This window comes from Prinia subflava, chromosome 7, assembly GCF_021018805.1.
Source record: "Prinia subflava isolate CZ2003 ecotype Zambia chromosome 7, Cam_Psub_1.2, whole genome shotgun sequence".
NCBI lineage: Eukaryota > Metazoa > Chordata > Aves > Passeriformes > Cisticolidae > Prinia > Prinia subflava.
This window is the reverse complement of record NC_086253.1, coordinates 32851400-32865576: the sequence shown is the minus strand read 5'-3', so window position 1 is coordinate 32865576 and position 14177 is coordinate 32851400. Positions and strand designations below refer to the sequence as shown.

At 36.0% G+C, this 14177-nt stretch overlaps 1 protein-coding gene across 16 annotated transcripts in view; it reads right to left on the bottom strand.

Moving 5' to 3' along the window:
* Positions 1-14177, bottom strand: part of SORBS2 (sorbin and SH3 domain containing 2) — a 156612-nt gene that overhangs the window by 16306 nt on the left and 126129 nt on the right. For 11 of the 16 annotated variants that reach the window (XM_063402094.1, XM_063402090.1, XM_063402087.1 and 8 more), the window contains 7 exons: positions 13804-13856; positions 12943-13130; positions 6344-6435; positions 3895-3941; positions 2465-2579; positions 2242-2370; positions 292-495 (listed from right to left, as the gene is read on the bottom strand). In XM_063402094.1, coding sequence (XP_063258164.1) covers positions 292-495; positions 2242-2370; positions 2465-2579; positions 3895-3941; positions 6344-6435; positions 12943-13130; positions 13804-13856 — 828 coding nt within the window. Of the gene's footprint in view, positions 1-291; positions 496-2241; positions 2371-2464; positions 2580-3894; positions 3942-6343; positions 6436-9125; positions 10683-12942; positions 13131-13803; positions 13857-14177 lie in introns of all 16 variants that reach the window. The other 5 variants (XM_063402092.1, XM_063402102.1, XM_063402103.1 and 2 more) reach the window with 2 other exon arrangements.

Below are 14177 nucleotides of genomic sequence, written 5' to 3'. Positions count from 1 at the left end.
GATTCCCAAATATATTTTTCTCCGTTGACTTGACTTTTCTGCCCAAATTTGACCTGTCTACTAAAAATAATGTAATAGCCAATGAAGAAAAGAGCATACATTCTGGCAGAATATGGGACACACTTGTCTATTAAAAATAATTTATTAACTACATAGTAATGCAATTCTACCTGTGAAAGAAAGAAAATGTTGTATACTTAATGCCTAAGTGATGTATAATATTAACAAAAAAAATTACAAGTCCTTCTACACCCACTCTAGGGGTGGCAGCTAACTTTAGAAAATCCTTACCTTAGTTGAACTTAAATGATGTATTCTGTCACTAGAATAGCTTTGGGGTATCGGAGGGTCAGGATAGTCATCAACACTTTTTGATGGATTCTTTTTGATGACTTCTACATAGGAAACAGGGAAGATGCCTTGTTTGTTGGTTCCTGGTATTCTACCTTCATACCAGTTTTGATCAACTCGCTTAAGAAGAATTACTCTGTCTCCCTGAAATGCATTATGAAAATGAGTTATCAGCACATACACTGAAAGTTATTTTTGTACATAACAGGTATTATTTTAACATATAATAGTATCTTCCCTACAGTGCTGTTTCCCATTAGTCTTGAGCATCATCTCCATTTTCCCATTTTTCCTCCCACTGATATAATAGCCCTATATAAAAGTACCATCCCAGTAAAATGAGGAGTTAGGCATGGAGAGAAAATGCTGTTCTTTTATCTGAGGGGAATCTCATGTAGTCCTCTCCTCTTGCTTGGGAGATTAACATTGACACTTTTACTTGGAACATAACCTGTTTTAATTGTTGGCCAAACTACTAGCTAATGCCCCAACTATTGTATGCAACAGTGACTGCTATGCCCATTTTTTCTTAGAAATTATAAAAGTTAAACAAATCCATGCAAGTGCTTTGTTATCAGTAAAATTAAAATAAGTGAAGATAGAAAATTAAAAAGCGTGAGTCTGTTGAAAATATGAGAGAAAGAAGTGCTTTTCCTATGTAAATCGGGCAGGGCCACACTGTTCTTAGAGACTGTAGAAATTGAAACAAAAAACATCAACTTTATATTGAAACCTTTTATTTCATGAGCTACACCCTTCTTTGGTTTACATGATGTTCTTTTCACTATGTCTTTCTAAAAAAACCATTGCCTATTAGTTTTGCATTCTTTTGGGTTTCTTTAATTTTGTTTCTGTAGCTGGTGTGTGGAGTTCACTACAGTTGTCTTTAGTGAGATGGAACAAAGGTAAACCAGTGCAAATCAACTTTCCAAACAAACCAAAATTGTGCTGACAAGATTACGATCACCACAATAAACACAAAAGCTGATTTTAGAAAGGAATAAAACATTGAATTACCCCCAAGCCCTAATTTCTCTAAGCTCCTGTTCCTGGGGTTTTTTAAGACCTCTCTGACTTTTATGAATTTCGAATGATTAAAAAACACCCATTATTTTCAGTAGTGCTGGATTAGGCTCCAGGTCAGCAACAAACATCTCTATGCTTACTTTTTTGTTCAAAAGAAAAACAAAGCCAAAAAGCTTCTGTGACCTCTACTTCTTAAAAAAAAAAAAAAAAAGTAGTAAGAGGTAAGAACTTCCCAGTGGATGAGAAGTACACATTACGTACAACTAAGTATGTAATATCTGCAATAACAAAGTTTCTCTACAGTATTAATATTCCAGTGTCTAAGAAACTTCAGAAATCAAATGATTATTTTGTTCATGTGCAATTCAGTATAGCTACCAGGATATGCATAGGAAAGATAATAGAACATTATAAAGAGAGAACTGTTATTAAATAAAATATTTACATTCACAAAAATATCTCTGAGGCTTTTTTTTGTATCTTTTATCTTCTGTAATTTTCTATTTATTCTGCATTAAAATCCTTACTATAATAATTGTGACAGCCAGGAATAATACTTAAAAAAAAGGAATAGATAATTGAAGTAAAACCTCAAAATTTAGCTGGGCAGTTAGCAGATGATGGTGTATGCTACTCTGTCACAGTCCAAATTAAAGGCACAACACATTTACAGTATTTGCAGGGGGCTGAGACAGACTGCAAGACCACAAGCTATTATGTTAGAGTTTCCCACCATGGCATTACTTTGTGCATTGCAAATCTTGAGTGCAGAGTGCACAAAGCACAGTATTTACCTATATATTGATTCTGTGTAGCAGGAGACATTATAATGGTATTTTGATGGAAGATAGCTCTCAACTGTACCTTTCTAAGTGATAACTCGACATTTGTGTCTGCGCTGAAATTATATTTGGCAACAGCTTCTCCAATCTCTCCAATCTGTGCAGGGGGAGGTGGCCTGGCAGGCTGTGCTTTTTCTGGGGGAGAAAGTTTCTAAGGAAAAAGAAAAACCAGATTTTCATCATTCTCATGTGGTTTGTGGACCTATTACCCAAATTAATTAAAAGAATTAAAACAAAGAACAAACCTCAACATAAGAAATTGGGAATATTCCAACTCTTCCATGGTGCTCACCCTCATACCAGTTTTGATCAATTTTCCTGAGGATATAGACAGTATCTCCTTTCTTAAAGGACAGCTCTCTGTAACAAATTCATTTATATCAGATGTTTATAGCTTTACATTTAACTCTTCTCCCTGCATGTTTCCTGAGATCTTTACAGTTTGGAACTGAAACAGAATGTTAACAACTAAACATTTGAAGAAAAAGTGTCACAGCTGTGGTACATTTACCAATAGATCATACCATATAAAATCAAATGACTGGCATTTATGGATCTCACACAGTATCTATAGGTTACAAAGGCCTGTTTTACTTTGTGATTCCAAGGAAGTAGTGCTAGTTACCACCAGAGAACTTAGCATGATGTCCACATGCAAGTATGATGTCTTTTGGATCACCTGTTTCAGTACTGCTCTTATGACAGGCATTACAAGGATGCTTGGTGTGTTCTTCATTAATTCAGTAGGGAAACCACAGAGTGTATTGCACATCTTTATGGCCTGTCACTACCTTTCTGCAGCATAGCAGCTTGGTGTGCTTCTGCTCTACACATTTTTTTTCATAACCGCTATTCAGAAGCAAGAAGAACACAGGATTATGTTCTCACTATTTCTTGATACTCAGAGACTGTGTTAACATAGTTAAACGTTGGATACTGAAAAACGGACTTTTTAACATCATTAAGAATATTTCAGATCCTGTCTTGGGAGATCTTTGCTGTATCATCCATTTGGTTTTTCAAGAGCTGAATGTGCTGCTCTGGTAATTTCAGTTGTGAGTTTTGTCCTGACACAGCTAATATAATTCTAGTGTCAATGCTTGATCGTATCTAAAGATTGTTTAAATGTCTTGGATCATTGGAACAACAGCAGAAATGAATTGTAGACATTCTACTTTGACTCTCTCATATCCTAAACCAGTGGTTCCCAATCTTTTGCTATGGACCACTGCTTTTTGTTTTGCTATGTGGCATGTCACAACCCAAAGAAAGCCTGTGTATGTTAAGACAGACAGGAAGAGGCTGAAGCATTATACGGACTTTCGATAAACTCACTATGATGGTAGCTTAAACAATTCACCCTCTGTCACCTAAATGTAATTCACAACAAACAAAGAGCATTCTGTGTGTGTCCCTCACAACCTGTGCTCTAGAAGGCTGAAGATGCACAGCTGTTCACATGTTTAAACAGATACAATGGAGAGATTTAATTTAAGAAAATTTTATGACAAAGTTACTTCTCAAGCAGTTTGGTAATGCAGGGACTACTGTGACAGCAAGCAGGGTCCTTGTGTCCCTAGCAGTCACTGTTGAAACTAGCTCAAAAACCACCTCAGTGGTAGAAAGAGTTGGCTTGAATTACAAATTCTTAGATGAACAAAAGTCTAGTACTTACTTAGAAGTTTGAGCTTTAAAGTCATATACAGCTTTAGCTGGCAGTTTCTGAAAAATAGGCAAAGTGATTAATACATTCAGGTAGTATTACTATATGATAAATGTGTTTCAATTTTTAAAAGGTGACCAAGATCCAAAAAGAACAGGATGAGCTTTACAGTGGTTCTTGAAGAAATAGGCAATTAAATATGTCTTTCTTTTTAAGGCAGTTGGGTGTTTGGGACTTAGTGTTCTAAAACCAGAAATAGCTAAATTTTAATGCAGACTACTTTGCAACTTGATGTTTAAGAGAAGCACCAAAGTAAATAAAAAAGTTAACGATGTCAATGTGATTCGTAGGCAACTAGATCTCTAAGCACAACATAAATACACAAATTTAATATTCTGTAGTATTTTAGGTGCCTTTTAATGTTAAATTTGTTATCTGTAGGCTAATTTCAATTGCAAATGATGCATTAAATATATATATATATACACTGACAGTTGGAAATGGTTGGGAATATTTTTTGATTTCTATAATTACATTCATAGTTTTAAGAAAGCACAGGACTGGAGGTGATCTGAGTCATCTGTGCAGCTCTCTTGCTATCACAGGCAATCACATTATAAAATTTCTTTCATACATTTATGAAGTTTGTCACCAAGTACATGTAAGCTCAATATTGTTAAAAAAAAAAACCAACCTGTAAAACTGCCCTAAGTCTCCTCACCTGTATAGCTGACACACTTTCACTGTTTTCAAAGCTGTAATGAAAATATGAACTGTGATCTGACCCAGGAGCATTCACTCATGGATTGTCTGCATCTCACAAGCACCCAGCACCAGGTACTTCAGAGGAAGTGATAAGCAGAACCACATGCAGGCATTTGTTAAAGTGATTTAGTCTTTCTCTGCAAGTACTTCCACAGACAAGATTGCCCCATTCTAAAAAATGCCTGTCTAGGATGTACTAGAGACTAGAATGAGCTGATTGTGCTATTTCTGAGACATATTATTTGTCATAATGTAAAGGTGCACATCTTTTTATGACAAGAATAAAAAGAGACACTTGTAAATTTTGCATTTTACCTTTATTCCAGGCCAGGTGTTCTTGTCCTTCTTGTCATTTTAAGACTAGCAAATTTAACACACCTACAGAATTGTCTTCACTGTAATAAGAAGTCCCTGAAGTTATTATAGAGATCCTGTCAACTTGAATTTTGCAATACCAATACAATTTTCCATTACAGATCTCCTTCAAATCAGATAGCTTAAATTTAAAAGCAATTTTCTGTTCCTTGCTGTTATTAAAAACAGTCTTTTAGACAGGATGGGATATTCATATCAACATATGATTCATATTAACTGCAGCTAAGCCCTATTCAGTATTTCCTGATTTTGATTCAGCTGGTATTGTAACTACTCAAGCAAATAACAGAAAAAGTGGATATTAAAAGAACAGTGGAGCTGTTTAAATACAAAATACTTTGAAATGTACACAACATACTGGAAATAGGGATGTCTTTCCTCTTTCATATTTTTAAATCTTTTTAAGTGATCTTAAAAATGGTTTGTAATTTAAGTATTTTACACACTTTCAAATTAAAAGATGACTTTCCATGTCACAAGATTCTTTAAAAGAAACACACAGTATGGCTCCTGGAACTTTTCTAGCTTGTTATTTTGTAATGAGAAGTCTTTTTTAAAAAAATCAAACTTTTAATCAAATTGCAGCAATATAAAGATGTCAGTGGGGTATAAATGGATCTGAATTCAGTTCTAACCATACCACAATTTATCAAGGAGAGCAAAATCTTAGGTATTAGCAATTAATATATAGTAAGCTTTTATGTTGTTTGGAGAGCATTTATAGTTCTAGATCTATAATAATTTCTTGAGATACAGAATAATATACTTTATTTTTCGATATGTATTTTTCAGTGGTGCTTTGTGTTACTTTAAAGGTGGTATGTCTGCTTCCATTTCTTCTTCCAAAGCATTACTACAAGCAATCAGTATCTAATTACAATTACCAACTGCTACAGATGTTAGAGTCTGCTCTTAGGATAACTGGTTTTGTCTCAGCCACTAACAGCAGTGGTTTGCTTTCCAAATAAAAATAATGGTGCAGTTTCTTTGTGTAAAACTTGGGGTTTCTAAAGAGCCTTTCCCCAGTCACATCTGTCAATTTTCTCTATTCCAAACACACATTCCAATCAGCTTTCACAGAGCTGATAAATAACTAGTGAATTTATGTCCATATCTATTTAACAATAGATAAATATACAGTAGCTTATCTTACAAAGCTTGATGTTATTTATATTTCTTGAAGTACCAATCTCCTTAATGAGAAAGGAAGATGCTGTTCCTTTGGTCTGCATCTGTCTTAAAACCAACACAAATCTTGTCTCAAATATGTTACCAGTTTTCCATATGGATATCGCTGCATTACTCATTGCTGTTTCACTACCTCTTTGTCTGTAGTTCCTCTTCTCTCCCTTGGAGTACATCGTCCCACATCAGTGAAAGCAGAAGAATAGCTTCCAGGAGACTCCTGGTCTACTGAAAACAGAAATTGGGTGAAACGACAATAAACAAAACCATTTAAATCTGTGATGCTGCTTGCTTTCATTTAGGGGGAGTGAAAAGATATTGAAATCTATCATTTTACATTTGATAGAGAGAAAAGCACATGATAGGATAGTTAAGAGCACCTTTAAAGGGGAAAAAAATACTGACTTTGGGCAAAGGCTAAGGCTGTCCTCTGATCCAGAGCAGCAGAACACAGAAGATATGACAGAGGAATGAGAGAGTGTATTTATGCCTCACTGTGAAAAGGGATGCTCCCTACTGGGCCAAGGGGAAGACATGACAGCAGTACTTGGACCTCATCAGGTTGCATGACATTATTTTGGAATGCCAACAATGTAAACACATAATTACATGCACAACACATGATTCAAGCATGCTTCAATGAGAAAATGTGAAGAAACTTTGTTTCCTCCTAAGTGATCAAAGATGCATTACTACTTCACCGGGGCACATGTTAGGCAGCAGAAGGGAATTTAAAAGGATGTTACTTCATAAAATCAACTCTGTTTTAAGAGATGGAATACAAATCATATTACTCACCAATCTATGTGGCAGTCTTTTCTAAAGCACACTTTACCAATGTTTATTACAGGATGGTGAATATTTTCTTATGTTTTAATGAGAGTAAAACCAAAATCTTATACTCTCTATAGCTCTGCAAGTTGCCAATGTGCAATGACAATAGAACTATTTAATGAACTGCCTCTTAACTTCTGAGAAGTACTGTTTTAGTCTCCTACTACCACAGTGGTACTTCCTAATGGATATGTGATTTCTGTTTGTCTACCTTTGACTTCATTCCCACAATCTGTTGTTACTGAGCTCATACATTTCTAAAGAAATACAAGTGGAACAAACAAAAGAAGTGAAACATCTAATCCATTCTAATTGGTTATTGGCTAAGCCACAAAAAATTGAGGGTATTGTTAAGTTCAATGGAGGTAAAGAGATAATTTTATTGTTTATGCCATTGGTTGTAAGCATATCATTGCCAGTAAGTAGATCATAGCCCCACTTCTGGACAGCTTTTTTGCTATGGCATGTGCTCCTGAATGAGGATGTACACCATTGCATAAACCTAAAGATACAATGACTCCAAAAACATCTATTTTTTAAATTTCTAACAGTAAGAGAAGGATATTGGAAAGGAGTGAAAATGCAGAATCTTTAGGATGAACAATTTCCTTTTTTTCTCTACAGCTCATTATGCAGTCAATATTGGTAGTTTTCAGTCATTTGCTATGACCTTCGTGTCTCTGTGTGGCTGTAAGAGATGCACACAGATCCAACAAAACACGAAACTTGATTAGAAGTAGAGCTCAGCTGTGACTGCTGCTGATGGAAACTAATGAAATATTCTGCTTTACTCATTCTCCATGCTACTTTAGGGGTATTAATGTTGACAGAGTGTATTGCTTTCCTCATGTCAGGCTCCTTCAGAGCTGCAAAAGCTATTAGAAATCCACATTTACTTTGCACTATGGATTTCTTTATTTTCACATACTGGAAAATTCTCATTTAGAGACTATAATATGTGACCAGCACATTTTTCAACAACTCAACAAATTCAGTCTCACCATGTACTACTGTCTGCCAGGGTAAATCATGATCAGGCCTCAAGTATGACTAATTCACTTCTGAACTGTTTAGCTGGTTTTTTATCAAATTTTCTGTTCTAAATATGTCTACTACAACTAGTTAAGAAAAGATGGTAATAGCTTCAATTCTGATTTCTCTTGAAATACATATTATTGTGCTACTTTCAAAAGTTACACAAAAATATGTGAGAGTAAGGATGAGTCTGACCGAATATTGCATAATTTCTATATTAAAGACATACTCTCTTACATCCATTTGTGATTTCAAGAATATCTTTCAAGTATTTTTTTCTTTTTTTGATTAAAATAAAAGAAAAAAAGAAGGAGAGCAACAAACAACTCAAAGCAGCAACTTTAGAAACAGATTGGTCATACTTACCCTGACAATTTCATTCACATTTTGATTATTGAGAAATTCCCTTCTAACAAGATAGGAAATTTCTCAAAATTTCATTGACATTTTGAAATTCTATGGAAAGAATTAGTTTTGCTGCCACAGAAATTGGAAATTGTATTCTTTGAACAGTGGAAATGGAAACTTTCTAAAATGACTTTTAACATCTATTCACAAAAAGTAACACAAAGCAGTGCATTCATAAGAAAACAGAATTGACTTTCTACAATAGTGGCAGAATTAACAGCATTTTTATCACTTACATTTAACAAAATTATATAGTAAAACACATTTTTGATTCCAATTCTTTTTAGAATTAGTGATAAAGTGATAAAGAAAGGGTTATCTGCATATAGTTTTCAGTTTGACCAGCATCTCATGATGCATGAATTCACTGCTTAATAACATCCTTATAATTTATAGAACTAATTTAGTTTCAATTAGCTGAAATGCACTGCTACTTCAGTTGTCCTTATTACTGCATTTTGTGAATAGACAGCAAATTTATCTATCCTCAACACCTATGTGAAAATGATGTCCTCCACTAAGAATTTCATGGGATGAAAGCTTCTTATAGATGACACAAAGTGGAATGAGAAAGGGTGGGAAACACAGGGAGTAAGGTTGGATAAGTCAATCACAAGGACAGAGGAAGAAAGTTAATCCACCTTGGAAACACAGTGCACTATCATTGTTGTTAGTTGCATCCATGTCTGGAAAAGAGGCACTAAGAGGTAATCTTCCACAATCATTCTGGTACAGTGGACAATGGATAGCACCATCTTGAGGCAGTGGATGAAAAGGCTGGTGCGTGGGACTCTTTTTCAGAGCTTTAAGAGATGAATTCCTTTCTGGAATGTCTGGAAGCAGCTCAGTAATAAGTCTGTGTAATATACTGTTGTCGGGCAAGCTCCCCCGCCTTTTTTCAGCTTTAATTTGGTCACAGATATCTTTAAGTGCAGAATCTAGTGCTTCAAACACAGATGACTTGCATTTTTTCTTTTCAGTTTGTTTTTTAGGAGCTGCACTTTTTTTCCTCCTGAAAGGCACTGGACTGACAAGGAATGCTATCTTAGACAGGCCAGATTCTGCTTCCCGTCTCCTTGGATCCTCAGTGGTTTCCTGCTTAGCCCTTTCATGTTTTAGCATGGTGGTGAAGCGGGTGTAGGATGCTGGGCATCGCCCTTTGCAGGAGCTGATGAGATGCCTGTGGTGATGATGGTGGTGGTGGTGATGGCCGGATCCATAAAAGCTTTCAGATGAAGTGAAGGAAAAGTGATCAAAGTCACTTTCACTACAAAAGGATGAACCTTCTATCTGGATAAAGTCACTGAGATCAGAAACCACTCCATCTTGATCGCTGTCTGAAAAATCTATATGTGATCGTTGTGGCTCATCACTGGTCACTTCAATATGAATTGGCACCAGGGTTTTAGACTTGTAGCTCCGTTGTACCTGAGAGGGATGTCTGACTGGAGTTTCTTCTTCCAGCAGGGATTCGATAGAAAATCGCCTCTTTGGACACAAGCCATTTTTAGGAGGCTCTAATGTAACAGTTGACAACATGTCATCACCAAGGTTCGGCATTGATTTTGATTTCTGAATTAACTTTTCAAATTCAGATATTCTGGTTGGCACCATGTCTCTGGGCACCTCCTCAGTAGAAGACTCTCTCCAGCCTTGAAGAATACCTTTGTGCTGTTCTTTTTCATATTGCAGTATTCTGGACTTGACAGAACAAATCATCTCCGAATTCATCAAGTCCTTGCGATTGATGCGGTGCATCTTTTTGTACATCTTCAGGAAACCTGGAGCATCATGTGCAGATCTGTGACGGACTCTTGACCTGCCACTGCCACGGCCCTCAACATATGGGGAGTTCCAGTTCATGGAGCAAATTTCTTTGGAGTCCTCCTCACATAAAAGAGAGCCCATGCTTTCAGCCTTGGCCTGTGCATCAGGATAGCTGTCGTGATCATCTGTTAAAAGGTCATCACAGCTATGGGATTTCCTCTTTGGAGAGGCTGTTTCCTCTGTGCTGCTCCAGACTTCTGCATTTTGGCGAGTCATTTGCCAGCCATTCTTGTAGACGGTTGACCTTCTTGAATCATTTGGAACAGCTAAATGTTGTCTGTAAGTGCTACAGTAATCTAATTCATTTGAGGTGTTGTGGTTGTGCACCGAGTAACTTAACAGGGATGGATATACTTTGCTAATATCCCCACCTTTATAATCCATAGAGCAGCATGGTAAAAAAGAGACATGGCCAGAAATTAAAAGATTCAGACAGTTGGAATTAGCATCAGTAAGTATTAGAAAGACTAGAAAAGAGATAGCAATTAGTGCATTTATCAGCTTAGGTCAGTACGTAGTTTGTTACAGCTTAGGACAGCAGAGCTAATAATGAAGTTATTTTCAAGCTGCAAAAATGCACTCATGATAATTTGAAAAACAGAAAGAATTCCCTATTAGTTATGGAGATGTTATCTCCTCCACAACCTCCACCATTAAAGCAATATAAGAAACCAAGCATTGGGGATTAACTGGGATTTTTAAGCAGGTCAACAGACAATAAAAGATGCAAAGGATTTAAAGATGAAGCTACACAACAAATCTAGACCTCAGGGTAATACTGAATTTTCCACCTGGGCATTCTGAAATTTTTTTTTCTGTATAATGCTCAGAGTTCAAAGCATCCACATATTCTAAGACAGTTAAAATAAAGATTTGTCTTTGTATCAGATCAAATAGGAAATTTCTCCAAGTCATTGACAGGCAGCCTGCCCCTTCCCTGCATGATAGCACTGACAGGAGCAGTGTTTTGTACAGCTTATGCAGGGCAGAACAAAGCAGCTCAAGAAGTGATATGCAAGTGTAAAGAAAGGTGTATCAGTTTACTGATCCTAACCACAATGTGGAAGTAAAAATAACTCTTAGATTGACTTCCACAACAAAGGCCTGAGTTTTCCACCTTATAACATATTTTTATGTGCATGGTAGATCTAGAAGACACTATGAGACAAATTTGGAACGGTGGTCTTTCATAATTGTACTGAACTTTCAAAAATGGTCTCAAGTGGCAACACTCAGTACAGGAAGGATACCTCAAACACCTCAGTCTGCTTTCTAGAAAAAATTGAATCTAGATCTGACATTGAAACACTTGAGCTCAAAATTCATGCTGGTCAAACTGTTTATATACTGTACTCCATCTTTAACGAATTGGTTAATTTCAAGAAAAATTCACATTCTACAAGGGTCATAATGCTGGGAGAGAACAGTGTCACCTGAAAGCTAAATGGCTGTGGAAGATATTCTTAAGGGAAGGATTTTTAAACACACGAAGTGTTGAAGTCATGCTTAGTGCTTGTTACTGGTGGTGGAGTCAAAGGCATATGCAGGCAAGTGGAATTTATCAACTTTTTACTGTCTGGCCTGGTAAACCAAATGGATGAGTTAATCCACTTTCAAAATTACTGCAAAACACTTTAACGTTTTAAATGTTTAAAATACATTTGCTTTTCAACCATCTCATTCTCAATGTTCCTCACTGCTTTTCTTTGACACATTCTGTTGCAGTTTGGATATTATGTTCTTTTCACTGAGAATTTACTTTTACAGAGGTTTACTGATTAGTATAGCTGCAAAATAGAGCAATTAAGAGAATACTAATATTAATAAAAATTTAAACAGAAGGAGACATATTGTATGTCTAGTATTGTATGCCTATTGTATGTCATAGTATTATTCTATGTATTACTTATATTTTATGTTTTACTGGAAGCTTTTTTTCTAGAAAAACCCATCCAAACCTCCAAACCCAAATGAACAACTGACTCTGTGATCTCTTTCCTGGAGAGATGTGGAAAACAGTAATAGGATGGTGAGTTACTCACCAAAAATAAGCTAAATAGATTGCATCAGCTGTACTAAATACTTCCAAGGATTTAGAAAATAAGTCAGACTATGGATGCTTTTTTGATTAAATTAGGTCCTGATAACTGTGTATATTTGCTTGATTACATTAATTCCTGATAACTGATAAGATCTATGACATCAGCTATGGATTTAAAAGGTCTACTATCATGGGAACAGATCTTTAATCTTATAGGTTATTTGTCCCAATTTACTTTCTCAATATAATAAAACCATTACACAATAATCTAGTAAGAGGGTAGTTGGGTTAATAAAAATGTTTATATTTTGGGGTAGAATTCATAGTCTCCTTTTAATTAGTCTTCAATTATCTTTTGTTAGAACAAGCAGTTGAAACTGGAAAATCCTTGTTACAAATCTAGCTTTTCAGCTTAAAATTACACCCCTAAGAATAAATAAACAAGTTAGTTGTTCATGAAAGGCCCAAAGCTGTTGCTTCACATCACATCCCCTGGAGCAATGCACCGAGAGACAAGAAACAGTTGCTACCAACATACAGTGCAATGCATCACCAGTAGTTTTCTGCTAGCTAATATGGTCTTCTCTTACCTTTTGCTCGTGATGGAGAAGAAGGAGATGAGCTAGTTAAAGGCTTCCTAAGGGTGGAGCATGGGCCCTGTGTGTCTGTACAGCCCAGGTTAGGTCTGTTGGCGTTCTGATCGCTGTGAGCCCTCTGATGACTTACAGCAGGTTCTGACTTCCTTCGCTTTCTGTAGTCACTCGCAGTACTTGCAGAACTACAGAACAAAGCATTATCAGTAGCAGTCTGAGTCTGAGATCAGAATTCAGGAATTTAAGAAATAAGGTCATAATTACATTATCGGTTTATGGATTAAAAAATACCAAAATAAATACATGAAAAACACGTAAAGGAAAGAAGCCCTGGTCTCACACTCTTACAGCCTATTTCCCAGTGAAAAGATTTGTTCTTAACCTGATTGTTTTGCATTTTCACACAAAATTATCATGCCATTTTCTTTGGAATAAATGCACTGAGTTCCTTTAGACTACTTTTTGGAGCGAGAATTTAAGTGCAAGATAGGAAAAAGACAGAGGCTGAGAACAGTCAAGGCATCATGCTTAGGAAAACAGTACTGAATATGCTGCAGGAAGTAAAGGTAAAGAATAAATCACTGCTGTTGAAAACGAAGCTCAGTGATATTAGTGGAAAAACCTAGAACACAATATGGTTAATTTGAATGTAAATACTAAATCTTTGGAAAACGAAAATAAAATCTATACATCAGTATCAAAATGAACACTCTCTCCAAGCTTCTTCTAATTTGCCCGTAGCACAGAAGGTGAATGTTAAAATCTGACTCTTGACAAAATCTGCTGATTTCACGTTCCAAAGAAGACCCTCAGGCTGAATCATCTGTGTCTGCTGAAGTAATAGATAGTATTTCTTACCTGGAGGGCCTGTCCAGGCCTCTGTCTGTTGAATAGTGATGATATAAGGAAGCCTGTGAAAACAAACACATGGATTGTTATGTTTGTATTTGACAAAAAGATTGACAATTTTTGTTTATTATGTTTGATAACCCTTTGTAACTCTGTGGCAAATCCTGTAACAACAGCCCACACAATGATTAACATCCTGGGCACTCCATCACAGACACAGCAACATTTCATGAGAAAAAATTATGCAGCTTTTAAAAAGTACTGCTAGATTTCATTTTCTATTCTACTTCAGTAGTATTTTTCCTTTAAAGCACTGCTAAATAATGATCCCAAATCATGCTTTTCTGTACACTTTTCAAAACCAGACACAGAACAGCTGAAAC